The sequence below is a fragment of the Salmo trutta genome, chromosome 14 (assembly GCF_901001165.1).
Source record: "Salmo trutta chromosome 14, fSalTru1.1, whole genome shotgun sequence".
Lineage (NCBI taxonomy): Eukaryota > Metazoa > Chordata > Actinopteri > Salmoniformes > Salmonidae > Salmo > Salmo trutta.
Genome location: NC_042970.1, coordinates 84,457,834 through 84,485,135, shown reverse-complemented (window position 1 = coordinate 84,485,135; position 27,302 = coordinate 84,457,834). Strand labels below are relative to the sequence as shown.

At 47.6% G+C, this 27,302-nt stretch overlaps 1 protein-coding gene and 1 long non-coding RNA gene across 2 annotated transcripts; both read left to right on the top strand.

Moving 5' to 3' along the window:
- Nucleotides 1-1,123: 1,123 nt before the first annotated feature.
- LOC115147727 (pre-B-cell leukemia transcription factor 1) lies at nt 1,124-27,302 on the top strand (the record flags this gene model as incomplete). Its single annotated transcript, XM_029690025.1, is given in 3 exon segments — nt 1,124-2,438; nt 9,661-9,734; nt 27,275-27,302. Coding segments are annotated over 3 exon segments (287 nt in total), but the record flags the coding sequence as incomplete, so codon positions are not given.
- LOC115147729 (uncharacterized) lies at nt 17,872-18,704 on the top strand. The gene is made up of 2 exons (XR_003866470.1): nt 17,872-17,916; nt 18,016-18,704. It is a non-coding gene; the product is annotated as an uncharacterized LOC115147729 (long non-coding RNA).

The following is a 27,302-nucleotide window of genomic DNA, read 5'->3' as shown; positions in this document are numbered from 1 at the left end:
GGCACAGGTGGTAGGGCTCTCTGCTCTCCCCACAACCCCTGGTTCTCTGGATCAAGCCCGTCTCCGTCTGCTACACTGGTGGCGGCAGTGGGATCAGTGCGGCATCTTAGGGTTGTTTGCAAAATGAGTAGAAAGAAAGTCTAATTCCATTCAGCCATCTTGGTAGGCTGGTCGGCCTGAAACTACTGCTCTGGTTGACCCAGGCTCCTGACTTCATAGTGAATGGTGTTGGGTTTTATTTCACTTATTAGATGTGATGCATTACCATTTACAGTAGATGTAGGCCTAAGTATGAATGGACTGTAATGCACTAAGAGGTTTATATTGTATTAACATAGATTGAGCAACATATAATAGACATGACTAACTGGAGGGTTGCTGGCTATTAGGAGTGTAGGCTGAGTAGACTCTTGACACACACACACACACTGCCTGGTTGTGGGGCCGCTCAAGGACAGGTGTACGGGAGGGGCTGGTAGAATAGAAGATGGCTGTAGCACAAAAGCAGAAACTGTCCTAACTGTAGCATAAAAACAGGCACTGTCCTTGGGTGTCTGACTCTCGGGTACACACACGAAGATAAGCTAGAAGACAACTATGCTTGGCAACAAAGATGCGTCTAGAAACTGGGGCCAGCCTGCACGCCAACGATAGGCTGGAGTAAGTCTAAACCACACCCAAGCCTCTACTATGACAGGCCCTCAGGGAGAGGGAACTAAGTCTGTCAAGAAGTATTTTAGGAAGAACTTGTGATGTCATTTCAGTTCTCTGTCTGCCCTGCGAGGTGTTACAGTGAACCCGTATATACGAAGATTGCATTTACCATTTATTCTGCTTGACTAATTCTATTAATAAACAGCTGAAAATATATTCAGTAGCCTAGTGTTAAATTTTGTTCTGATACCAGAATTGAATTGACGCAGCCCTAACAATGGGCTCCTTGAAACGTGAAGCTTTCATATGACTGTCTTGGGGTGGGATATTTAGGCTACATGAGAAGGCCCTCCAAGCCATCACAACAACAATAACACACCTGTCAACAATGCTGCTTGTTTCCATGCTGCTGTTGCTGAACACCGTATGAGAGCGGAGAGGAGCCCACCCCGAGCGGTGAGATGTGGAATTGCATATTATCCTCCCCAGCGTGCGCTGTGTGTGTGTGTGTGTGTGTGTGTGTGTTGGTAGTGGGAGAACGGGCCAGGCGAGGGAGCCGGATAAAGAAAGGAGAGCAGAGGAGAAGGAAAAAAAACCTGCCTAGAAGAGAGGGGAGCAAGCAGCGCTATTCGACCAACGGATAGGACAAGGCCAGCCACGGCTGGTCGGACGGAGTGGAGTTTATTAAAAAAAATGTATTTTATTCCGTCGTTTTATTTGATCCTGTAGGCTACGAGCTACAATACTTCTTCCCAGCCGTGCAGGTTTTCCTGGGAGAAGAAGGCAACGAAAACGGACACGTTGGGGATTTCTGTGGACTAGTAACGTTAGCCGAGCTGTTGTAGGCTAGTGTGGCGCTACTCTTGTTTCTCATTGTTAGAGAAACACGGAGATACATGGTGGTTGGATTCCAAACTGGTTCGCCTACATTCCCCGTCGCTTTCCACGAGACAGCGTTTGGATATAGGCCGGATTATTATTTTGTCGAACGCAGGAGTAACATTTGTGACAAGCTAGTCTGCTAATTGTTGCCATTTTTCCCCCTCGCAGCTCGGTTCGTTCTCCCTCCCCCTCTTTGTCGTTCTCCTAGCTGACCATTTTAAAGGCAGCTCTACCTTTCCAGGCTTGATTTCCCCCCCTGTGGCCTCCTCGCTCCCTCTATCTGCCTCAGCCGTGGAAATACTGTTACAACCCTGCACCCGTGTTTCCGACTCGGAATGCAAAATAAATCTAGGCCGGGTTATGCCAAAGAAACTAGTGTTTATTTGTTTACAAATACTGTGTAGGCCCAGATCGACCGTTTACTTGCTTTTTTGTTTTACTTAGACAATTGCATGTTTACAGCTTGCTTGCCGCTATTGGTCATTTGAACGAGCAATGGCATTTTATAGTTAGTTTGATTTCTTCCTTTGTTTATTGGCTACTTTGAAACACTCGGGTGTTTCGAGTCAGGGACATTAAACTGTAAAGGGCAACTAGCCTGGGCTACCTCTGGGGAAAAAAATATACTCTCTTCTCATCTTCCTCCCTTCATCGGACAACGTTCACCTTTTCCCTCCCTAGTTTTGTCGCAAAAACGGCGAGATTTTTCTGAAAGGCATGGAGGACCAGGCCCGCATGATGTCGGGTCTCGTCGGGCTGTCCGGACTGTCTCAGGTCGACGTGGGGGACCATGACGCCGGGAGGAAACAGCACTCCCTCGGCCAGCCGCAGCAGGACATCGGGGATATCCTCCAGCAGATCATGGCCATCACGGACGAGAGTCTCGACGAGGCCCAGGCCAGGTAACACCTTTCCCGGGGAGAGGAGGGAGAGGGGTGGGGAGAGGAGGGCTGGGGCACAGGGGAGAGATCCATGTAGACAGGGGATCCAGGTTGATGTTACCACTCTTATATGATCCAGGATCATTATACGACATATTAGACCTGAGTTTATGTATTATGTGGTGTAAAGATAAAACTGACCCAATATCAGATATAAGGGGCACCTCGTTGCTTGGTGAATAGTAAGAAGCAGGGAAGATGATGGAGGACATGGATCCAGGGGAGAGGAGCCTGCATGGTGACTTTCTGGCCATAATAACAACTGATTTCACATCGTCTCTCTGACACTCACACAGGCTACGCACCAGTCCCAGTGCGCTGGTCGGTTACAGCAGTGGCCATTAATTCAGGCTGGTTAATTAATAGTCTCTCATGTCGTTATGGTACCAGACTGACCTCGCTTTTATTTGCGATACTTTACTGCGCCGTGACGTAACACTGAGCTCGAGACCGTGTAATTTGCACCTGCCGCGTTTTAAAATCTACACTAGACGATTACATGTTTATTAGCAGTAAGCTTTCACTCTGTTTTCCTTCTGTCTCTCTGTTGTTATTCTGTTTTTATTCCCTCCATCCCTCTCTCTCTCTGTTGTTATCCTCTCTCCTCCTCCCCTCCTCCTTTATATAAATACTGTTAACTTTGACGACCGCCCGGCGGACTAATTAACTGGAATGAGTTTGCTGAGGCCGCCTTGATTGATCGGTCATCACGTCATTAACATGGAATAATGACAAAGGATCTTACCGCGACAGGAGAGGAGAGGGGGATGGCCCCGCATCTGAAATGGAGATGGCCGTTTTGGGTCTGGTGTGTCAGATAGTTTAGGTCGCCAGTATGGTGGGGGGCTGGAGGTGGTTTAGTCAGCGGTTGGTGTGTGTTTGCTTGTCCGTGATGGAAACTCGGATCGAATTTCACACGGCTTGACCCCACAGTGGCTGTAAATAGCCTGCTGGATGATGCTGCTGACCCCGGAGGTGTCTGTTTTACGTGTCCCGGCAAGCGGCTTCACACAAACATTTACGTTATATGTGTTAAATCTGTGATGGATTTATTACTTTACTTATAGGCCTGTAAACCCATTACTAAACTATAGAATGAACCACTGACGTTAACATTGTTAATCTGGGATTTACTTTAGGCTAGTTATAGGATTACAGTTCTAACCAATACAACTAGAATGAACAATGTACAGTGTTTATTTTCTATGGAGTGGTTTATTACTTTACTGACAGGCCTATAGGTCTCACCATTACAAACAAATGGACTAAACTATAGAATGACACTTCTATTACTGTCTAATTACAATATTAATAAATACATTGTTATTGCTGTAGCTGCATTGGTGAATTGGCTCCTTTTATAGAGTGTGATGTATCTCCTACATATGTGCTACTGTTCTGCCAGTATCACCACACACACACACAGACAGAGACAGACACACAGACAGACATTCTCTCCCTGGGTTTTTGTCCTGTTCATTGTGAGAGGAGGGATGCAATCAATTCTGGGATAATACCGCGCAAGAGAGCAGCTGTCCACACACACACACACACACACACACACACACACACACACTCTCTCTCCGTTACCAATATAGCTAGGCTCCACAGACCTAAGGATACCTATTGTATGGTTGTTGGAGCCTTCGTCCACTCAGTGAAGCCCCCATATTAAAGACTAGCTGTGTATTACTCATTCATGGTGTGTTATGGTGGTGTGTGTGGCTGTAGTGTCATCCTGGTCAGTGGTGACAGTATAGGGTATACAGGCTGGTGTGTCATCCTGGTCAGTGGTGACAGTATAGGGTATACAGGCTGGTGTGTCATCCTGGTCAGTGGTGACAGTATAGGGTATACAGGCTGGTGTATCATCCTGGTCAGTGGTGACAGTATAGGGTATACAGGCTGGTGTGTCATCCTGGTCAGTTGTGACAGTATAGGGTATGCAGGTGATTCCCTGATCCACCTCTACGCAGACACCATTCTGTATACATCTGGCCCTTCTTTGGACACTGTGTTAACTAACCTCAAGACGAGCTTCAATGACATACAACGCTCCTTCCGTGGCCTCCAACTGCTCTTAAACGCTAGTAAAACCAAATGCATGCTTTTCAACCGTTCGCTGCCCGCACCTGCCTGCCCGGCTAGCATCACTAGTCTGGACAGTTCTGACCTAGAATATGTGGACAACTACAAATACCTAGGTGTCTGGTTAGACTGTAAACTCTTCTTCCAGACTCATATCAAACATCTCCAATCCAAAATCAAATCTAGAATCGGCTTTCTATTTCGCAACAAAGCCTCCTTCACTCACGCCGCCAAACATACCCTCGTAAAACTGACTATCCTACCGATCCTTGACTTCGGCGATGTCATCTACAAAATAGCTTCCAATACTCTACTCAGCAAATTGGATGTAGTCTATCACAGTGCCATCCGTTTTGTCACCAAAGCCCCTTATACCACCCACCACTGCGACCTGTATGCTCTAGTCGGCTGGCCCTCACTACATATTCGTCGCCAGACCCACTGGCTCCAGGTCATCTATAAGTCTATGCTAGGTAAAGCTCCACCTTATCTCAGCTCACTGGTCACGATAACAACACCCACCCATAGCACACGTTCCAGCAGGTATATCTCACTGGTCATCCCCAAAGCCAACACCTCATTTGGCCGCCTTTCCTTCCAGTTCTCTGCTGCCAGTGACTGGGACGAATTGCAAAAATCGCTGAAGATGGAGACTTACATTTCCCTCACTAACTTTAAACATCAGCTATCTGAACAGCTAACCGATCACTACAGCTGTACATAGTCCATCTGTAAATAGCCCACCCAATCTACCTACCTCATCCCCATATTGTTTTTATTTACTTTGCTGCTCTTTTGCACACCAGTATCACTACTTACACACCATCATCTGCTTATCATCATCTGCTCATCTATCACTCCAGTGTTAATCTGCTAAATTGTAATTACTTTGCTACTATGGCCTATTTATTGCCTACCTCCTCACACCATTTGCACACACTGTATATAGACTTCCTTTTTTCTATTGTGTTATTGACTGTAGGCTTGTTTATTCCATGTGTAACTCTGTGTAGTTGTTTCTGTCGCACTGCTTTGCTTTATCTTGGCCAGGTCACCGTTGTAAATGAGAACTTGTTCTCAACTAGCTTACCTGGTTAGATAAAGGTGAAATAAATAAAATACAGGCTGTAGTATCATCCTGGTCAGTGGTGACAGTATAGGGTATACAGGCTGGTGTATTATGGTCAGTGGTGACAGTATAGGCTACACAGGCTGGTGTATTATGGTCAGTGGTGACAGTATAGGCTGTACAGGCTGGTGTATTATGGTCAGTGGTGACAGTATAGGCTGTACAGGCTGGTGTATCATGGTCAGTGGTGGCAGTATAGGCTGTACAGGCTGTGGATCATCCTGGTCAGTTTATTGATGCTCCTTTTTCTTCACTTCTCTCGTCCCTCTGGTTTCCCTGGTTTCTCTCATATAGATTATGTAAGAAGCAGAGTATGTGAGCAAAGTTGAGCGGTCGGAAATTCCGCTCATCGCTCACAGACAAGCACCGCTCCGGCGCTCCGCGGCCTTTCCACCGCAAACCGCTCTGCGCTCACAAAGAATAAAACCTGCCGCTCCAAATTGGCTCCATTCATTAAAATCACCATTTAACCAACACCCATCTATTTGAGTGACTACCTGGACCTACCATTTAACCAACACCCATCTATTTGAGTGACTACCTGGACCTACCATTTAACCAACACCCATCTATTTGAGTGACTACCTGGACCTACCATTTAACCAACACCCATCTATTTGAGTGACTACCTGGACCTACCATTTAACCAACAGCCATCTATTTGAGTGACAACCTGGACCTACCATTTAACCAACAGCCATCTATTTGAGTGACTACCTGGACCTACCATTTAACCAACACCCATCTATTTGAGTGACAACCTGGACCTACCATTTAACCAACAGCCATCTATTTGAGTGACAACCTGGACCTACCATTTAACCAACACCCATCTATTTGAGTGACAACCTGGACCTACCATTTAACCAACAGCCATCTATTTGAGTGACTACCTGGACCTACCATTTTAACCAACACCCATCTATTTGAGTGACTACCTGGACCTACCATTTAACCAACAGCCATCTATTTGAGTGACAACCTGGACCTACCATTTAACCAACACCCATCTATTTGAGTGACTACCTGGACCTACCATTTAACCAACACCCATCTATTTGAGTGACAACCTGGACCTACCATTTAACCAACACCCATCTATTTGAGTGACTACCTGGACCTACCATTTAACCAACACCCACCTATTTGAGTGACTACCTGGACCTACCATTTAACCAACACCCACCTATTTGAGTGACAACCTGGACCTACCATTTAACCAACACCCATCTATTTGAGTGACTACCTGGACCTACCATTTAACCAACAGCCATCTATTTGAGTGACTACCTGGACCTACCATTTAACCAACACCCATCTATTTGAGTGACAACCTGGACCTACCATTTAACCAACACCCACCTATTTGAGTGACAACCTGGACCTACCATTTAACCAACACCCACCTATTTGAGTGACTACCTGGACCTACCATTTAACCAACAGCCATCTATTTGAGTGACAACCTGGACCTACCATTTAACCAACACCCACCTATTTGAGTGACTACCTGGACCTACCATTTAACCAACACCCACCTATTTGAGTGACAACCTGGACCTACCATTTAACCAACAGCCATCTATTTGAGTGACTACCTGGACCTACCATTTAACCAACACCCACCTATTTGAGTGACTACCTGGACCTACCATTTAACCAACAGCCATCTATTTGAGTGACTACCTGGACCTACCATTTAACCAACACCCACCTATTTGAGTGACTACCTGGACCTACCATTTAACCAACAGCCATCTATTTGAGTGACTACCTGGACCTACCATTTGGTTTTGGACACTACATCACCGCGCTCCCTCCCCTGGTCCTCCTCATCTTTGTAAGTCATCTTGATTTTTCACCTGTGTGTGTTATCAGTTTCTTTATTAAAATATCTAGTTAACTCCATGTCAGTAGCTAAAGCAAGGGGCTATAGCAGCACACAAGTAGACTACAGATGCATGCTGGGCCAGGCAAGCCCTGAGCTCGTGAAGTGCACTGAGTGAAATTGGAGCGGGCGAGAAGGACGACGCTCCAGCCTTTGGGAAACTCGCTCTGTCCCCATACTCTGGTAATGAAGGAGCGCAGGCCTGTTTGGTTCTCTCCTCACTTCTCTCTTCCTACTCCTCGCCTCCTTTTTCTCCTCCCTCTCTCTTCTGAGTTGAGGCAGATGTAATAGGGCTCCAGCCTCACTTCTCTCTCTCCTCTCTCCTCCCTCATCATCTCCTCCTCTCCTCGGTAGAGTATAGATTGGGCCTGTAAAGGCTAGGTAGGTGTTTTCAAGGGGGCAGCCTTAAAAAGGGTCTGTCTACACACTAAACATGTAGACTTACAGGGTGTCCAGGAATGTGTGGTTGTTTCTGTGCTGTACTTCAGCAATAAGGCCTGAGGAGGTGTGGTATATGGCCAATACGACGCATCGCAGAGTGCCTGGCTACAGCCCTTAGCCGTGGGATATTGGCCATATACCACAAACCCCAGAGGTGCCTTGATGCTATTATAAACTGGTTACCAACGTAATTAGAACAGTATAAATAAGCATATATTTTTAAGAGAGTCTGCTAAATGACTCACTACTGTAGTGGCTCTGGATAAGAGAGTCTGCTAAATGACTCACTACTGTAGTGGCTCTGGATAAGAGAGTCTGCTAAATGACTCACTACTGTAGTGGCTCTGGATAAGAGAGTCTGCTAAATGACTCACTACTGTAGTGGCTCTGGATAAGAGAGTCTGCTAAATGACTCACTACTGTAGTGGCTCTGGATAAGAGAGTCTGCTAAATGACTCACTACTGTAGTGGCTCTGGATAAGAGAGTCTGCTAAATGACTCTACTGTAGTGGCTCTGGATAAGAGAGTCTGCTAAATGACTACTGTAGTGGCTCTGGATAAGAGAGTCTGCTAAATGACTAAAATGTATACGGTCTGATATACCACAGCTTTCAGCCAATCAACATCCAGGGCTCGAACCGAACCACCCAGTTTATAATATAGTATAGAGGCCACACAAGGACCTTACTGGTTGGTCAGACCACACTGTCTGAGACGACTGTGAAACACAGTAACTTTACTAACTGGTTGGTCAGACCACACTGTCTGAGACGACTGTGAAACACAGTAACTTTACTAACTGGTTGGTCAGACCACACTGTCTGAGACGACTGTGAAACACAGTAACTTTACTAACTGGTTGGTCAGACCACACTGTCTGAGACGACTGTGAAACACAGTAACTTTACTAACTGGTTGGTCAGACCACACTGTCTGAGATGACTGTGAAACACAGTAACTTTACTAACTGGTTGGTCAGACCACACTGTCTGAGACGACTGTGAAACACAGTAACTTTACTAACTGGTTGGTCAGACCACACTGTCTGAGACGACTGTGAAACACAGTAACTTTACTAACTGGTTGGTCAGACCACATACTCAGTGATGGCTAAACCACAGTGGCTGTGTGTATGTTTTAAAAGGTGTTTGATTAAATATTATTATTCTGTAAATATTATTATTCTGTAATTAAGCCTATCTAGTAAGATCTCTCTCTCTCTCCCCTTTCTCTTTCTCTCTCTCTCTCGTTTCTTTCTCTCGTTCTTTCTATCTCTCTCTTTCCTCTCTCTCTCCCCTCTCTCTGAGTTAAGGAAAATAATGTCAGCTGAAAGAATGTTCCTTGTGGTCACATGTCAGCAGGAATTCCCCCCAGAATTTGTGTGTGTGCGTGCGTGTGTCTGTTTGTGTGTGTGTTCAGAAGGTGCACTTTTAACCCTGGTTCAGTGGAAGATTGACAGCTGTGCTCCTATCATAGTTTTGGTTCTATCTTGTAGCTAATGAATCTCTCTCTCTCTCTTTCCCCCCTACTCTCTCTCTCTCTTTCCCCCCTTCTCTCTCTCTCTTTCCCCCCTTCTCTCTCTCGCTCTCTCTCTTTCTCCCTCTCTCCCCCCTTCTCTCTCCCTCCCTCTCACACAGGAAACATGCGTTAAACTGCCACAGAATGAAGCCCGCCCTCTTCAGCGTGCTGTGTGAGATCAAAGAAAAGACAGGTGAGCCAGCCAGCCAATCAGTTCCTGACTTCCTCTATGATCGGCCAATCCCATTCTCTGTTCTACCACTGATGTCTTGAGTTATATTCAGAAATGTTTTGAACATCGCAGATAGAAATGTATTGTATAGAGCCTTTTTTCAACACAACAGAGCATTATAACGGCTCTACACTACACATTACTATCTGACTCTTGTCTTGGGACTTTTGTTACATTTTTTATTTAACCTTTATTTAACCTTTATTTAACTCGGCAAGAGGTTAAGAACAAATTCTTATTTACAATGATGGCCTACACCGGCCAAACCCGGACGACGCTGTGCCAATTGTGCACCGCCCAAAGGGACTCCCAATCACGGCCGCTTGTGATACAGTCTGGATTCGAACCAGGGTGTCTGTAGTGGTGTGTTGTGTTTTGGTTGACTCTTCTCTGCTATTCCTCAAAGGGTTTGACGTTGTTTACATGGTATAGCTCCATTACAGGGTTTCCCTAAGCACTGATCTGAAGTCAGCCCTCCCCTAGCCCTATCAACAACAGCCATACGACTGCATTGAATGAAACTGACTCTGAAACTGGTCTTATCTTTCCATTTCATTTTAGTCCCTTTCTCTGTCCTCTTTGCTGTTTAATGTCACCACCTTTCATTCACGCCCCCCCCCCCCCCCAGCAGAGGATGCCTCTCATAATGGAAAACATTATGAGAGGCATCCTCTACTGGCTGCCATGACGATATGTCAATCACCTGACGTTGCTCATTTCCGATTGGTCCAGAGGGGGAAAGGGGGAGGCCCGAGGCAGAGTAGGGGGTTATGGTTGTCAAGGCAACTAGCTGTCTTTTTTTACCTAATGTCATTCACTTTGATTTTCACATTTGCACTCTGTGTCCAGAGAGAGAGAGAGAGCGGGAGGGAGGTAGGGAGAGAGAGATGAGAGGGGGGGTTGGTAGATGTAGGTAATGATAGTGTTAGTGGGGGGTATTTTCAGTGTAATCATTATCATCTGAAACACATGCCAGGTACTCTCCATTCCTGCTATCTTTCATCCCCCTTTATCTTCTCATTCTGTCACAGCTTTCAGATTTCATAATGTCCTAAATATTTATCTTTCTTCCTCCCCTTTTCACCTCTGGTTTCACCTCGTCTCTTGTCATTGTCCTCTCTCTCTCTCTTCCTCTCTCCTTTAGACCTTTCCTTCCCTTCTGTCCCAAGTTAGAACTAGTATAAATAACCATGACAGTCTAACAGAACACAGGGTCTCTCTCTCTCTCTCTCTCTCTCTCTCTCTCTCTCTCTCTCTCTCTCTCTCTCTCTCTCTTTCTCTCTTCCTTTTCTGAGGAGGGAGGGAGGGCGAGCATTTGGAATTAGACAAAGGGAAATAAGAGCAATGGAGAAAATGGGTAAAGGGGAAATAAAAGAAAATGGCCAGAAAAAGTGGGAGGGAGAGAAAGAGGGCGACAGATTGATTGATGAGATGGAGGGAGAGGCAGTAATGACTGTGTCTGTGGATTGGCAGACTGGTGATATGCTCCAGACCCCTGTCAGCCTGGCCTCCTCCCCACCAACTCTCACTGGGGGGGGGGGGGGGGGGGGGGGGGGGGGGGGCTCACCCGCTGCCCTGGCTTTGGCCTACACCTGGTGGTATCTGGTAATAGCCTACACTGCTGGATCACAGTGGCATGAAGCTGGTTTATGGAAAAGTAATACAGTGGAGTTATTAACTCAGTGTGTGTGTGTGTGTGTGTGTGTGTTGTACAGTGGCAGCCTGTGTATTAGAAAGGTAGAAATGTGTGTGTGAATGTGTTCGCACAGTGTGTGTCTGAAACGTAGACGTGTGTGTGTGTCTGAAACGTAGACGCGTGTGTGTGTGTCTGAAACGTAGACGCGTGTGTGTGTGTCTGAAACGTAGACGCGTGTGTGTGAAACGTAGACGCGTGTGTGTGTGTGTGTGTGTGTGTGTGTGAAACGTAGACGCATGTGTGTGTGTGTGTGTGTGTGTGAAACGTAGACGCGTCTGTGTCTGAAACGTGGACGCGCGTCTGTGTCTGAAACGTGGACGCGAGCGTGTGTGTGTGTGCCCCTCTGAAACGTAGGCGCGCGTGTCTGTCTGAAACGTAGACGTGTGTGTGTGTGTGTGTGTGTGTGTGTGTGTGTGTGTGTGTGTGTGTGTGTGTGTGGTGGGCAGTCTGGGAGGCTGGACCATAATCCATACTAATTAAGGATTAATTAAAACTAATGGGACCTGGTTCCCCATCCTCTCTTTCTATCCCTCTCTCTGTTTCTCTTTCATCATCCTACTCTCTGTCTCTGTTTCCGTTTGCAAGTTCTCTCCTTTTTCCTTCTTGCTATTTGTGCTGCGTGCAGACTACACGCTGGGCTGGGTGCAGGCTACACGCTGGGCTGGGTGCAGGCTACACGCTGGGCTGGGTGCAGGCTACACGCTGGGCTGGGTGCAGACTACACGCTGGGCTGGGTGCTGGCTACACGCTGGGCTGGGTGCAGACTACACGCTGGGCTGGGTGCAGACTACACGCTGGGCTGGGTGCAGACTACACGCTGGGCTGGGTGCAGACTACACGCTGGGCTGGGTGCAGGCTACACGCTGGGCTGGGTGCAGGCTACACGCTGGGCTGGGTGCAGGCTACACGCTGGGCTGGGTGCAGACTACACGCTGGGCTGGGTGCAGACTACACGCTGGGCTGGGTGCAGACTACACGCTGGGCTGGGTGCAGGCTACACGCTGGGCTGGGTGCAGGCTACACGCTGGGCTGGGTGCAGACTACTCGCTGGGCTGCGTGCAGACTACACGCTGGGCTGGGTGCAGACTACACGCTGGGCTGGGTGCAGACTACACGCTGGGCTGGGTGCAGACTACACGCTGGGCTGGGTGCAGACTACTCGCTGCGCTGGGTGCAGGCGACTCGCTGGGCTGCGTGCAGACGACTCGCTGGGCTGCGTGCAGACGACTCGCGACTCGCTGGGCTGCGTGCAGACGACTCGCTGGGCTGCGTGCAGACGACTCGCTGGGCTGCGTGCAGACGACTCGCTGGGCTGCGTGCAGACTACAGTTTGATCTCTCTTCCTTTCCCCACCTCGCTCCCTCTATCTCTCTCCTCACCTCTCTCTCCATCCCGCTGTCTCAGCAACACGTCTGTTAGTGTCTATCCTCCCTCTCTCTCTCAGCAACACGTCTGTTAGTGTCTATCCTCCCTCTCTCTCTTAGCAACACGTCTGTTAGTGTCTATCCTCCCTCTCTCTCTTAGCAACACGTCTGTTAGTGTCTATCCTCCCTCTCTCTCTTAGCAACACGTCTGTTAGTGTCTATCCTCCCTCTCTCTCTTAGCAACACGTCTGTTAGTGTCTATCCTCCCTCTCTCTCTTAGCAACACGTCTGTTAGTGTCTATCCTCCCTCTCTCTCTTAGCAACACGTCTGTTAGTGTCTATCCTCCCTCTCTCTCTTAGCAACACGTCTGTTAGTGTCTATCCTCCCTCTCTCTCTTAGCAACACGTCTGTTAGTGTCTATCCTCCCTCTCTCTCTTAGCAACACGTCTGTTAGTGTCTATCCTCCCTCTCTCTCTTAGCAACACGTCTGTTAGTGTCTATCCTCCCTCTCTCTCTTAGCAACACGTCTGTTAGTGTCTATCCTCCCTCTCTCTCTTAGCAACACGTCTGTTAGTGTCTATCCTCCCTCTCTCTCTTAGCAACACGTCTGTTAGTGTCTATCCTCCCTCTCTCTCTTAGCAACACGTCTGTTAGTGTCTATCCTCCCTCTTTCTCTCTCTTAGCAACACGTCTGTTAGTGTCTATCCTCCCTCTTTCTCTCTCTCAGCAACACGTCTGTTAGTGTCTATCCTCCCTCTCTCTCTTAGCAACACGTCTGTTAGTGTCTATCCTCCCTCTCTCTCTTAGCAACACGTCTGTTAGTGTCTATCCTCCCTCTCTCTCTTAGCAACACGTCTGTTAGTGTCTATCCTCCCTCTCTCTCTTAGCAACACGTCTGTTAGTGTCTATCCTCCCTCTCTCTCTCAGCAACACGTCTGTTAGTGTCTATCCTCCCTCTCTCTCTTAGCAACACGTCTGTTAGTGTCTATCCTCCCTCTCTCTCTTAGCAACACGTCTGTTAGTGTCTATCCTCCCTCTCTCTCTTAGCAACACGTCTGTTAGTGTCTATCCTCCCTCTCTCTCTTAGCAACACGTCTGTTAGTGTCTATCCTCCCTCTCTCTCTTAGCAACACGTCTGTTAGTGTCTATCCTCCCTCTCTCTTAGCAACACGTCTGTTAGTGTCTATCCTCCCTCTCTCTCTTAGCAACACGTCTGTTAGTGTCTATCCTCCCTCTCTCTCTTAGCAACACGTCTGTTAGTGTCTATCCTCCCTCTCTCTCTTAGCAACACGTCTGTTAGTGTCTATCCTCCCTCTCTCTCTTAGCAACACGTCTGTTAGTGTCTATCCTCCCTCTCTCTCTTAGCAACACGTCTGTTAGTGTCTATCCTCCCTCTCTCTCTTAGCAACACGTCTGTTAGTGTCTATCCTCCCTCTTTCTCTCTCTTAGCAACACGTCTGTTAGTGTCTATCCTCCCTCTTTCTCTCTCTCAGCAACACGTCTGTTAGTGTCTATCCTCCCTCTCTCTCTTAGCAACACGTCTGTTAGTGTCTATCCTCCCTCTCTCTCTTAGCAACACGTCTGTTAGTGTCTATCCTCCCTCTCTCTCTTAGCAACACGTCTGTTAGTGTCTATCCTCCCTCTCTCTCTTAGCAACACGTCTGTTAGTGTCTATCCTCCCTCTCTCTCTCAGCAACACGTCTGTTAGTGTCTATCCTCCCTCTCTCTCTTAGCAACACGTCTGTTAGTGTCTATCCTCCCTCTCTCTCTTAGCAACACGTCTGTTAGTGTCTATCCTCCCTCTCTCTCTTAGCAACACGTCTGTTAGTGTCTATCCTCCCTCTCTCTCTTAGCAACACGTCTGTTAGTGTCTATCCTCCCTCTCTCTCTGTCTCAGCAACACGTCTGTTAGTGTCTATCCTCCCTCTTTCTCTGTCTCAGCAACACGTCTGTTAGTGTCTATCCTCCCTCTCTCTCTTAGCAACACGTCTGTTAGTGTCTATCCTCCCTCTCTCTCTTAGCAACACGTCTGTTAGTGTCTATCCTCCCTCTCTCTCTTAGCAACACGTCTGTTAGTGTCTATCCTCCCTCTCTCTCTTAGCAACACGTCTGTTAGTGTCTATCCTCCCTCTTTCTCTGTCTCAGCAACACGTCTGTTAGTGTCTATCCTCCCTCTTTCTCTGTCTCAGCAACACGTCTGTTAGTGTCTATCCTCCCTCTCTCTCTTAGCAACACGTCTGTTAGTGTCTATCCTCCCTCTCTCTCTTAGCAACACGTCTGTTAGTGTCTATCCTCCCTCTCTCTCTTAGCAACACGTCTGTTAGTGTCTATCCTCCCTCTCTCTCTTAGCAACACGTCTGTTAGTGTCTATACTCCCTCTCTCTCTTAGCAACACGTCTGTTAGTGTCTATCCTCCCTCTCTCTCTTAGCAACACGTCTGTTAGTGTCTATCCTCCCTCTCTCTCTTAGCAACACGTCTGTTAGTGTCTATCCTCCCTCTCTCTTAGCAACACGTCTGTTAGTGTCTATCCTCCCTCTCTCTCTTAGCAACACGTCTGTTAGTGTCTATCCTCCCTCTCTCTCTTAGCAACACGTCTGTTAGTGTCTATCCTCCCTCTCTCTCTCAGCAACACGTCTGTTAGTGTCTATCCTCCCTCTCTCTCTTAGCAACACGTCTGTTAGTGTCTATCCTCCCTCTCTCTCTTAGCAACACGTCTGTTAGTGTCTATCCTCCCTCTCTCTCTCAGCAACACGTCTGTTAGTGTCTATCCTCCCTCTCTCTCTTAGCAACACGTCTGTTAGTGTCTATCCTCCCTCTCTCTCTTAGCAACACGTCTGTTAGTGTCTATCCTCTCTCTCTCAGCAACACGTCTGTTAGTGTCTATCCTCCCTCTCTCTCTTAGCAACACGTCTGTTAGTGTCTATCCTCCCTCTCTCTCTTAGCAACACGTCTGTTAGTGTCTATCCTCCCTCTCTCTCTTAGCAACACGTCTGTTAGTGTCTATCCTCCCTCTCTCTCTTAGCAACACGTCTGTTAGTGTCTATCCTCCCTCTCTCTCTTAGCAACACGTCTGTTAGTGTCTATCCTCCCTCTCTCTCTTAGCAACACGTCTGTTAGTGTCTATCCTCCCTCTCTCTGACCTTTCCTCTCGTCTCTTTCTCTACCTGAGTTATTAGCGGAGTGGGATTATGATCAAGTGAATGATGGAATGATCCGAGTGACAGGCGTGAGAGAGGAGATGGAAAGAATGGAGGGATGGAAGGGGGATTTCTGTGTAAGCTCTAATCTCAGTTAATACTTCCGCTCTCCCAAGAAACGGGGGTGGGGGGGATCCTCCTGTCTGTTAAGTTGAGCCATGTGACACGCACACAGGCTGATAAACCATATCACACCCTCACCGCCATTTCATATCATTGTAAACGCACATCCACACACTAACATGAAATCAGTGCAGACGTTTCTGTACTTGCTACTACTTTGATGTATAATTTCTTTAAGTTACTTTTTTAAAACGTGGTATCCAATTGGTAGTTACAGTCTTGTCTCATCGCTGCAACTCCAGTACCGACTTGGGAGAGGCGAAGGTCAATCCTGCCAAGCCGCATTGCTTCTTGATACAATGGCCGCTTTACCCGGAAGCCAGCCACACCAATGTGTCGGAAGGAAACACAGTACACCTGGCGACCGTGTCTGCGTGCACTGCACCCAGCCCGCCACAGGAGTTGCTAGAGCGCGATGGGACAAGAACATCCCTGCTGGCCAAACCCTCCCCTAACCCGGATGCGCCGCCCCATGGGTCTCGGTCGTGACCGGCTGCGACAGAGCCTGGACTCGAACCAGGATCTCTAGTGGCACAGTTAGCAACTGCGATGCAGTGCCTTAGACCACTGTGCCACTCGGGAGGCCCTGTACTTGCTATTACACACTACCAACGTGTGTCGTGTCGTGTCGTGCGTGAGTTAAGGTACAGGTGTTTCTTTGGATTGAGTTGTTGGATTATATAGTAATCTAGTTAATCTGTCAAAGGTGTGTGGGGCAGGGCTGTGACCATTGACATTACCTGGGTGTTCCCAGTATCAGCAGACTTCCATTTTCTGATCCAGGTGAATTTCCTGGGTGTTCCCAGTATCAGGAGACTTCCAGTTTCTGATCCAGGTGAATTTCCTGGGTGTTCCCAGTTACAGGAGACTTCCAGTTTCTGATCCAGGTGAATTTCCTGGGTGTTCCCAGTATCAGCAGACTTCCAGTTTCTAATCCAGGTGAATTTCCTGGGTGTTCCCAGTATCAGCAGACTTCCAGTTTCTGATCCAGGTGAATTTCCTGGGTGTTCCCAGTATCAGGAGACTTCCAGTTTCTGATCCAGGTGAATTTTCTGGGTGTTCCCAGTATCAGCAGACTTCCATTTTCTGATCCAGGTGAATTTCCTGGGTGTTCCCAGTATCAGCAGACTTCCAGTTTCTGATCCAGGTGAATTTCCTGGGTGTTCCCAGTTACAGGAGACTACCAGTTTCTGATCCAGGTGAATTTCCTGGGTGTTCCCAGTATCAGCAGACTTCCAGTTTCTGATCCAGGTGAATTTCCTGGGTGTTCCCAGTTACAGGAGAGTTTCATTTGGGGGAAAATGTAGTAGTAACCGTGTTTGGTTGCCAATTTCAGATATAGGCCTACGAGTGCTGAGCGATTAGAGCTTTTTGAAGTTGTTTCGGTTCAATGATTAAAAAAGAATCATGTTTTTTGTTTTGATAATGCATTGTGCATTTAATGTCTAAGATAATTATGTGGGTTGAATGCTGTAACAACACAGAATAAAAGCGTTAACAAAAGTCCCATGATGGTAGTGACTGTCCATTACTGCTGATCACTTATCAACCATCATTTACTCACATTACTTTAATACAATATTGAAATTGTTGTGTATATTTTATTTATTTAATGACTTTATTTAATTCCAAGTCATCACCTCATCTCTATAGAGCTGCTGCCTATGCTGTCTGACAAAATCACTATTTGAGTAGTTCTTCAAAGTAAATAAGGTATACTTTTGTGACTGCTGAATACCAACTATCAATCACTTAGATCAGGTAGAGATACGTCGTGAAGAAACTGCTCTCGATCCCAGTGGATCGCCCATCTCTTCTCTATCTCGGTGTCTGCCCCACACTAACCTGAACTTAGATCAGGTAGAGATACGTCGTGAAGAAACTGCTCTCGATCCCAGTGGATCGCCCATCTCTTCTCTATCTCGGTGTCTGCCCCACACTAACCTGAACTTAGATCAGGTAGAGATACGTCGTGAAGAAACTGCTCTCGATCCCAGTGGATCGCCCATCTCTTCTCTATCTCGGTGTCTGCCCCACACTAACCTGAACTTAGATCAGGTAGAGATACGTCGTGAAGAAACTGCTCTCGATCCCAGTGGATCGCCCATCTCTTCTCTATCTCGGTGTCTGCCCCACACTAACCTGAACTTAGATCAGGTAGAGATACGTCGTGAAGAAACTGCTCTCGATCCCAGTGGATCGCCCATCTCTTCTCTATCTCGGTGTCTGCCCCACACTAACCTGAACTTAGATCAGGTAGAGATACGTCGTGAAGAAACTGCTCTCGATCCCAGTGGATCGCCCATCTCTTCTCTATCTCGGTGTCTGCCCCACACTAACCTGAACTTAGATCAGGTAGAGATACGTCGTGAAGAAACTGCTCTCGATCCCAGTGGATCGCCCATCTCTTCTCTATCTCGGTGTCTGCCCCACACTAACCTGAACTTAGATCAGGTAGAGATACGTCGTGAAGAAACTGCTCTCGATCCCAGTGGATCGCCCATCTCTTCTCTATCTCGGTGTCTGCCCCACACTAACCTGACGTAGCAGGCGTAAAAGAAACACGGACCGGACAAGTAGATGCGCAATGGATTATGGTCATTGTAGTTAATTACCACGTTTTATGCGCTAAACTATGTAGAATATTGGCCTGTCGGAAACTACAACTCCCTACTACATCGCACAGTTTGGGCTTCATCTTATTCTTTCTCTAGAGAAACTGCTCATTGAGTTTACATTAAAAAATAGTTTTTGCCAACAGTCAATTAGTGCTTTAAAAAACGAAAGATAACAAATGTTGGTTAATCGCTCAGCACTAAGACCTATACAATTACAGTAACTAACTCCGCACTAAGGCTTATAATTACAGTAACTAACGCCGCACTAAGGCCTATAATTACAGTAACTAACTCCGCACTAAGGCCTATAATTACAGTAACTAACTCGGCACTAAGACCTATACAATTACAGTAACTAACTCAGCACTAAGGCCTATACAATTACAGTAACTGTAACTCAGCACTAAGGCCTATACAATTACTGTAACTCAGCACTAAGGCCTATACAATTACAGTAACTGTATTGTCATTTATCATATTGGGCTGTTTGCTGTTATTTGCCAGGTTGGGTCTGCAACCAGCAGAGGTTAGCTCTTGTATTGACTCCTGTCTCTGTCTGTATGCGTGTGTGTATATTGTAGACTGTGTGTATCTGTGTGTATATTGTAGACTGTGTGTGTGTGTCTGTGTGTATATTGTAGACTGTGTGTGTGTGTGTCTGTGTATATTGTGGCCGTGCTGCTGCTCCAGTTTCAACTGTTCTGCCTCCGGCTATGGAATCATGACCTGTTCACCGGACGTGCTACCTGTCCCAGACCTGCTTTTTTCTACTCTCTAGAGACAGCAGGAGCGGTAGAGATACTCTGAATGATCGGCTATGAAAAGCCAACTGACATTTACTCTTGAGGTGCTGACCTGTTGCACCCTCTACAACCACTGTGACTATTATTATTTGACCATGCTGGTCATTTATGAACATTTGAACATCTTGGCCATGTTCTGTTATAATCCGGTTCTGCATACCGGCACAGCCAGAAGAGGACTGGCCAACCCTCATAGCCTGGTTCCTCTCTAGGTGTCTTCCTAGGTTTTGGCCTTACTAGGGAGTTTTTCCTAGCCACCGTGCTTCCACACCTACATTGCTTGCTGTTTGGGGTTTTAGGCTGGGTTTCTGTACAGCACTTTGAGATATCAGCTGATGTAAGAAGGACTATATAAATACATTTGATTTGATTTAGACTGTGTGCGTCTGTGTGTACAGTTGTGGCCAAAAGTTTTGAGAATGACACGAATATTAATTTTCACAAAGTTTGCTGCTTCAGTGTCTTTTAGATATTTTTGTCAGATGTTACTATGGAATACTGAAGTATAATTACAAGCATTTCATAGGTGTCAAAGGCTTTTATTGACAATTACATGAAGTTGATGCAAAGAGTCAATATTTGCAATGTTGACCCTTCTTTTTCAAGATCTCTGCAATCCGCCCTGGCATGCTGTCAATTAACTTCTGGGCCACATCCTGACTGATGGCAGCCCATTCTTGCATAATCAATGCTTGGAGTTTGTCAGAATTTGTGGGTTTTTGTTTGTCCACCTGCCTCTTGAGGATTGACCACAAGTTCTCAATGGGATTGAGGTCTGGGGAGTTTCCTGGCCATGGACCCAAAATATCAATGTTTTGTTCCCCGAGCCACTTAGTTATCACTTTTGCCTTATGGCAAGGTGCTCCATCATGCTGGAAAAGGCACTGTTCGTCACCAAACTGTTCCTGGATGGTTGGGAGAAGTTGCTCTCAGAGGATGTGTTGGTGCCATTCTTTATTCATGGCTGTGTTGGCAAAATTGTGAGTGAGCCCCCTCCCTTGGCTGAGAAGCAACCCCACACATGAATGGTCTCAGGATGCTTTACTGTTGGCATGACACAGGACTGATGGTAGCGCTCACCTTGTCTTCTCCGGACAAGCTTTTTTCCAGATGCCCCAAACAATCGGAAAGGGGATTCATCAGAGACAATGACTTTACCCCAGTCCTCTGCAGTCCAATCCCTGTACCTTTTGCAGAATATCAGTCTGTCCCTGATGTTTTTCCTGGAGAGAAGGGGCTTCTTTGCTGCCCTTCTTGACAACAGGCCATCCTCAAAGTCTTCGCCTCACTGTGCGTGCAGATGCACTAACATCTGCCTGCTGCCATTCCTGAGCAAGCTCTGTACTGGTGGTGACCCGATCCTGCAGCTGAATCAACTTTAGGAGACGGTCCTGGCACTTGCTGGACTTTCTTGGGCACCCTGGAGCCTTCTTCACAACAATTGAACCGCTCTCCTTGAAGTTCTTGATGATCCGATAAATGGTTGATTTAGGTGCAATCTTACTGGCAGCAATATCCTTGCCTGTGAAGCCCTTTTTGTGCAAAGCAATGATGATGGCATGTGTTTCCTTGCAGGTAACCATGGTTGACAGAGGAAGAACAATGATTCCAAGCACCACCCTCCTTTTGAAGCTTCCAGTCTGTTATTCAAACTCAATCAGCATGACAGAGTGATCTCCAGCCTTGTCCTCATCAACACTCACACCTGTGTTAACGAGAGAATCACTGACATGATGTCAGCTGGTCCTTTTGTGGCAGGGCTGAAATGCAGTGGAAATGTTTTTTGGGGATTCAATTCATTTACATGGCAAATACGGACTTTGCAATTAATTGCAAGTCATCTGATCACTCTTCATAACATTCTGGAGTAAATGCAAATTGCCATCATACAAACTGAGGCAGCAGACGTTGTGAAAATGAATATTTGTGTCATTCTCAAAACTTTCGGCCACGACTGTATATTGTAGACTGTGCGTGTTTCTGTGTATATTGTAGTCTGCGTGTATATTGTAGACTGTGTGTCTCTGTGTATATTTTAGACTGTGTGTCTCTGTGTATATTTTAGACTGTGTGTCTCTGTGTGTGTATATTGTAGACTGTGTGTCTCTGTGTGTGTATATTGTAGACTGTGTGTCTCTGTGTGTGTATATTGTAGACTGTGTATCTCTGTGTGTATATTGTAGACTGTGTGTCTCTGCGTGTATATTGTAGACTGTGTGTCTCTGCGTGTATATTGTAGACTGGCCGGTTGCCAGATGTGGATGCTGTCATATCCCTCATTGTGTGATTATAAATGTGAGCTGATCCAGGGAACTACGCTGTAATTGCCACCTAATTTGCATAACTGTGCAAATTAATGACCTCTCAAATGAGCGTTCATTTTTCACAGGGTCTTTAGTGGCTCCTTAAGAGACGCCCTAATTAACGCCTCTGTGTGTGTGTGAGAGAGAGTGTGTGTGTGTCTTATCTGTTGTTTTGGCAGTAAGGGGATGCCAGGGGAAGCTGGCAACGCTACCATAGCAACAACCACACAAACCACTGCTACCCTCTGTCTCTCGCTCTTTCTTTCACTCTCCGTCTCTCTCTCTGTCTGTCTCGCTCTCTCTGTCTGTCTCGCTCTCTCTGTCTGTCTCGCTCTGTCTGTCTCGCTCTCTCTGCCTGTCTCGCTCTCTCTGTCTCTCTCTGCCTGTCTCGCTCTCTCTGCCTGTCTCGCTCTCTCTGCCTGTCTCGCTCTCTCTGCCTGTCTCGCTCTCTCTGCCTGTCTCGCTCTCTCTGTCTCTGTCTCGCTCGCTCTCTCTGTTTCGCTCGCTCTCTCTGTCTGTTTCGCTCGCTCTGTCTGTCTGTTTCTCTGTCTGTTTCGCTCGCTCTGTCTGTCTGGCTCTGTCTGTCTGTCTGGCTCTGTCTGTCTGTCTCGCTCTGTCTGTCTCGCTCGCTCTGTCTGTCTGTCTCGCTCGCTCGCTCTGTCTGTCTCGCTCGCTCTGTCTGTCTCGCTCGCTCTGTCTGGCTCGCTCGCTCTGTCTGGCTCGCTCGCTCGCTCTGTCTGGCTCGCTCTGTCTGGCTCGCTCGCTCGCTCTGTCTGGCTCGCTCGCTCGCTCTGTCTGGCTCGCTCGCTCGCTCTGTCTGGCTCGCTCGCTCTGTCTCGCTCGCTCGCTCTGTCTCGCTCGCTCGCTCTGTCTCGCTCTGTCTGGCTCGCTCGCTCTGTCTCGCTCTGTCTGGCTCGCTCGCTCTCGCTCGCTCTGTCTGTCTCACGCTCGCTCGCTCTGTCTGTCTCACGCTCGCTCGCTCTGTCTGTCTCGCTCGCTCTGTCTGTCTCGCTCGCTCTGTCTGTCTCGCTCTCGCTCGCTCTGTCTGTCTCGCTCTCGCTCGCTCTGTCTGTCTCGCTCGCTCTGTCTGTCTCGCTCTCGCTCGCTCTGTCTGTCTCGCTCGCTCTGTCTGTCTCGCTCTCGCTCGCTCTGTCTGTCTCGCTCGCTCTGTCTCGCTCGCTCTGTCTGTCTCGCTCTCACTCTGTCTGTCTCGCTCTCGCTCTGTCTGTCTCGCTCTCGATCTGTCTCGCTCTCGATGTGTCTCGCTCTGTCTGTCTCGCTCTCGCTCTGTCTGTCTCGCTCTCGCTCACTCTGTCTGTCTCACTCTGTCTGTCTCGCTCTGTCTGTCTCGCTCTGTCTGTCTCGCTCTGTCTGTCTCGCTCTGTCTGTCTCGCTCTGTCTGTCTCGCTCTGTCTGTCTGTCTCTGTCTCACTCTGTCTGTCTCGCTCGCTCTCTCGCTCGCTCTCTCTCTCTGTCTGTCTCGCTCACTCTGTCTCGCTCGCTCTGTCTCGCTCGCTCTGTCTCGCTCTCTCTGTCTCGCTCGCTCTGTCTCGCTCGCTCTGTCTGTCTCACTCGCTCTGTCTCTCACTCGCTCGCTTTGGCTCGCTCGCTCGCTCTGTCTGTCTCGCTCGCTCTCTGTCTCGCTCGCTCTGTCTGTCTGTCTCGCTCGCTCTCTGTCTCGCTCGCTCGCTCTGTCTGTCTCGCTCTGTCTGTCTCGCTCTGTCTGTCTCGCTCTGTCTGTCTCGCTCTGTCTGTCTCTCGCTCTGTCTGTCTCGCTCTGTCTGTCTCGCTCTGTCTGTCTCGCTCTGTCTGTCTCGCTCTGTCTGTCTCGCTCTGTCTGTCTCTCGCTCTGTCTGTCTCGCTCTGTCTGTCTCTCGCTCTGTCTGTCTCGCTCTGTCTGTCTCTCTCGCTCTGTCTGTCTCGCTCTGTCTGTCTCGCTCTGTCTCGCTCTGTCTGTCTCGCTCTCTGTCTCGCTCTCTGTCTCGCTCTCTGTCTCGCTCTGTCTGTCTCGCTCTGTCTGTCTCGCTCTGTCTGTCTCGCTCTCTGTCTCGCTCTCTGTCTCGCTCTGTCTCTCGCTCTGTCTGTCTCGCTCTCGCTCTGTCTGTCTCGCTCTGTCTGTCTCGCTCTCGCTCTGTCTGTCTCGCTCTGTCTGTCTGTCTCGCTCTCTCTCTCGCTCTGTCTCTCTCGCTCTGTCTCTCAGAATGTGTGCGTGTCAATCTTCAGTAAATACTAACAGACGCTACTTAAACCTGATCTTCTTACAACCAGAGGCTTATACACACACACACACACACACACACACACACACACACACACACACACACACACACACACACACACACACACACACACACACACTAAAGAAGGATATGGTTAAGTTTCTTATGTCGTCCTTTGTTGGGTGAATTCTCTGTGAACCAGTACCCTGTCAGACTGGACCCTAACCAGTACCCTGTCAGACTGATTCTCAGAACCACTTCTATCAGTCTGGACCCTAACCAGTACCCTGTCAGACTGATTCTCAGAACCACTTCTATCAGTCTGGACCCTAACCAGTACCCTGTGAGACTGATTCTCAGAACCACTTCTGTAAGTCTGGACCCTAACCAGTACCCTGTGAGACTGATTCTCAGAACCACTTCTGTCAGTCTGGACCCTAACCATTACCCTGTGAGACTGATTCTCAGAACCACTTCTGTAAGTCTGGACCCTAACCAGTACCCTGAAAGACTGGTGTATTACTGGTTAGTTGTCTAAATATGTCTGACGGGTCCAGACTGACAGAAGCCTTTCTGAGAACCAATCAGTAAGACACATTTCATCTACCTAGGGGGAATAGAGTACCATTCAGACCAGAACCCTATGGGCCTAGGGGGAATAGAGTACCATTCAGACCAGAACCCTATGGGCCTAGGGGGAATAGAGTACCATTCAGACCAGAACCCTATGGGCCTAGGGGGAATAGAGTACCATTCAGACCAGAACCCTATGGGCCTAGGGGGAATAGAGTACCATTCAGACCAGAACCCTATGGGCCTAGGGGGGAATAGAGTACCATTCAGACCAGAACCCTATGGGCCTAGGGGGAATAGAGTACCATTCAGACCAGAACCCTATGGGTCTAGGGGGAATAGAGTACCATTCAGACCAGAACCCTATGGGCCTAGGGGGAATAGAGTACCATTCAGACCAGAACCCTATGGGTCTAGGGGGAATAGAGTACCATTCAGACCAGAACCCTATGGGCCTAGGGGGAATAGAGTACCATTCAGACCAGAACCCTATGGGCCTAGGGGGAATAGAGTCCCATTCAGACCAGAACCCTATGGGCCTAGGGGGAATAGAGTACCATTCAGACCAGAACCCTATGGGTCTAGGGGGAAAAGAGTCCCATTTGGGATGCACCAAGAGACCACTACAGCATTACTACACCTATCAGATGAGTAGTTCTGAAACCTCTCCTCAGGTGCCACCACTCATTCCATGTATTGTAGCTATTCCACAGCTAGTACACCTGATTCAACTAGTCAACTAATCCTAAAGCCCTTGACTAGGTGAATCAGGTGAGCTAGTTCAGGAATACAACAAAGTTGTGAAACGTCTGGGGGTGTCCAAGGAGAGGTTTGAAAACCACTGCATTAGACTGCTAACCTAAAGAAAATGTCCTGGAATAAGCTGAAGAAAATGTTTATTTATTTTGTAATACAGGCTACTGTACTTTGTGGCAGGTAGACTAGTCGTTAAGAGCATTATTGGGCCAGTAACCGAAAGGTTGCTGGTTCGAATCCTCGAGCCGACTGAAAAATCTGTTGACGTGCCCTTGAGCAAGGCGTCTGCTAAATAACTGAAATGATTTTAGTTTCTCCTCTGTCATCTCGTGTCTGGACCTGCCACTGTTGTATTTCCCAAATGTTTTGTTGTAGACGTAACACCTAATCATCAAGCACATGACTAGTTAAATGAGGTGTGTTTGTCCGGTGCGACAACAAAAGAATGTTGGAGCTCCTTCAGGACGGGAGTTGAGAAACACTGACTGCCCAACGTTACTGTCTGTGTTGGGAAGACCTGGTTTGGTATAACACCCATTAGACACGATCTGGTTAAGTCTCTGAATTTAGTTGAAAAGCGTTTTGAACCTGACAACCCACAAGCAGTTGTCTTAATTAGAATCCAGCCTGGTAACTGGTTATGAGGCCTGAATGGAAGAGCATGGAGGAGGAAACAACACTGGCTTCTATAGTGACCCTTATGTCTGCTCACTAGTGGGCTAGAAACAGGGGAAGGGTGCACTCTGCTGGTCACTGCTGGGACTACAGCTGTGTCTGTCTGTCTGTCTGTCTGTCTGTCTGTCTGTCTGTCTGTCTGTCTGTCTGTCTGTCTGTCTGTCTGTCTGTCTGTCTGTCTGTCTGTCTGTCTGTCTGTCTGTCTGTCTGGTATCAATTTTGTGAATTCTAAGTTGGTGAACGGACCCCAGACCTCTCAACCATAAAGGGAAATGGGTTCTATAACTGATTCAAGTAAAAAAAAAATAATAATGTTCCTTTTGATGGCGTAGGAGGCCCTTCTTGCCTTGTCTCTTAGATCGTTCACAGCTTTGTGGAAGTTACCTGTGGCGCTGAAGTTTAGGCCGAGGTATGTATAGTTTTTTGTGTGCTCTAGAGCAACGGTGTCTAGGTGGAATTTGTATTTCGGGTCCTGGCAACTGGACCTTTTTTGGAACACCATTATTTTTGTCTTAATGAGATTTACTGTCTGACAGAATCTGTGCAGAAGATCTAGGTGCTGCTGTAGGCCCTCCTTGTTTGGGGACAGAAGCACCAGATCAGCAAACTGTAGACATTTGACATCAGATTCCAAGGCCGGGTGCTACAGACTTTTCTTGTGCCCTCGCCAATTCATTGATATATATGTTGAAGAGGGTGGGGCTCAAGCTGCACACTTGTTGTTGATGTACATTGATTTTATGTTGTATGTTTTTTCCCCAACACAACTTTCCATCAATTTGTATAGCAGACCCTCATGCCAAATTGAGTCAAAAGCCTTTTGGAAATCAACAAAGCATGAGAAGACTTTGCCTTTGTTTTGTTTGTCAATTAGGGTGTGCAGGGTGAATACGTGGTCTGTCGTACAGTAATTTGGTAAAAAGCCAATTTCAACATTTGCTCAGTACATTGTTTTCACTGAGGAAATGTACTCTCTCTCTCTCTTTGTCCATTTCTACTCTCTCCATTACCTCTCTGTTCATCTCTCTAACCCCTCTCTCACCATCTCTCTAACCATCTCTCTCCCCCACGTTCATCTCTAATCATCTTTTTCTCCCTCGCCCTCGCTCTCTCTCTATCTCTATTCATCTTTCTAACCCTTGTGCTTGTCTCACTCTCTCTCTCCTCTCCAGTCCTCAGTATCCGTGGTATCCAGGATGA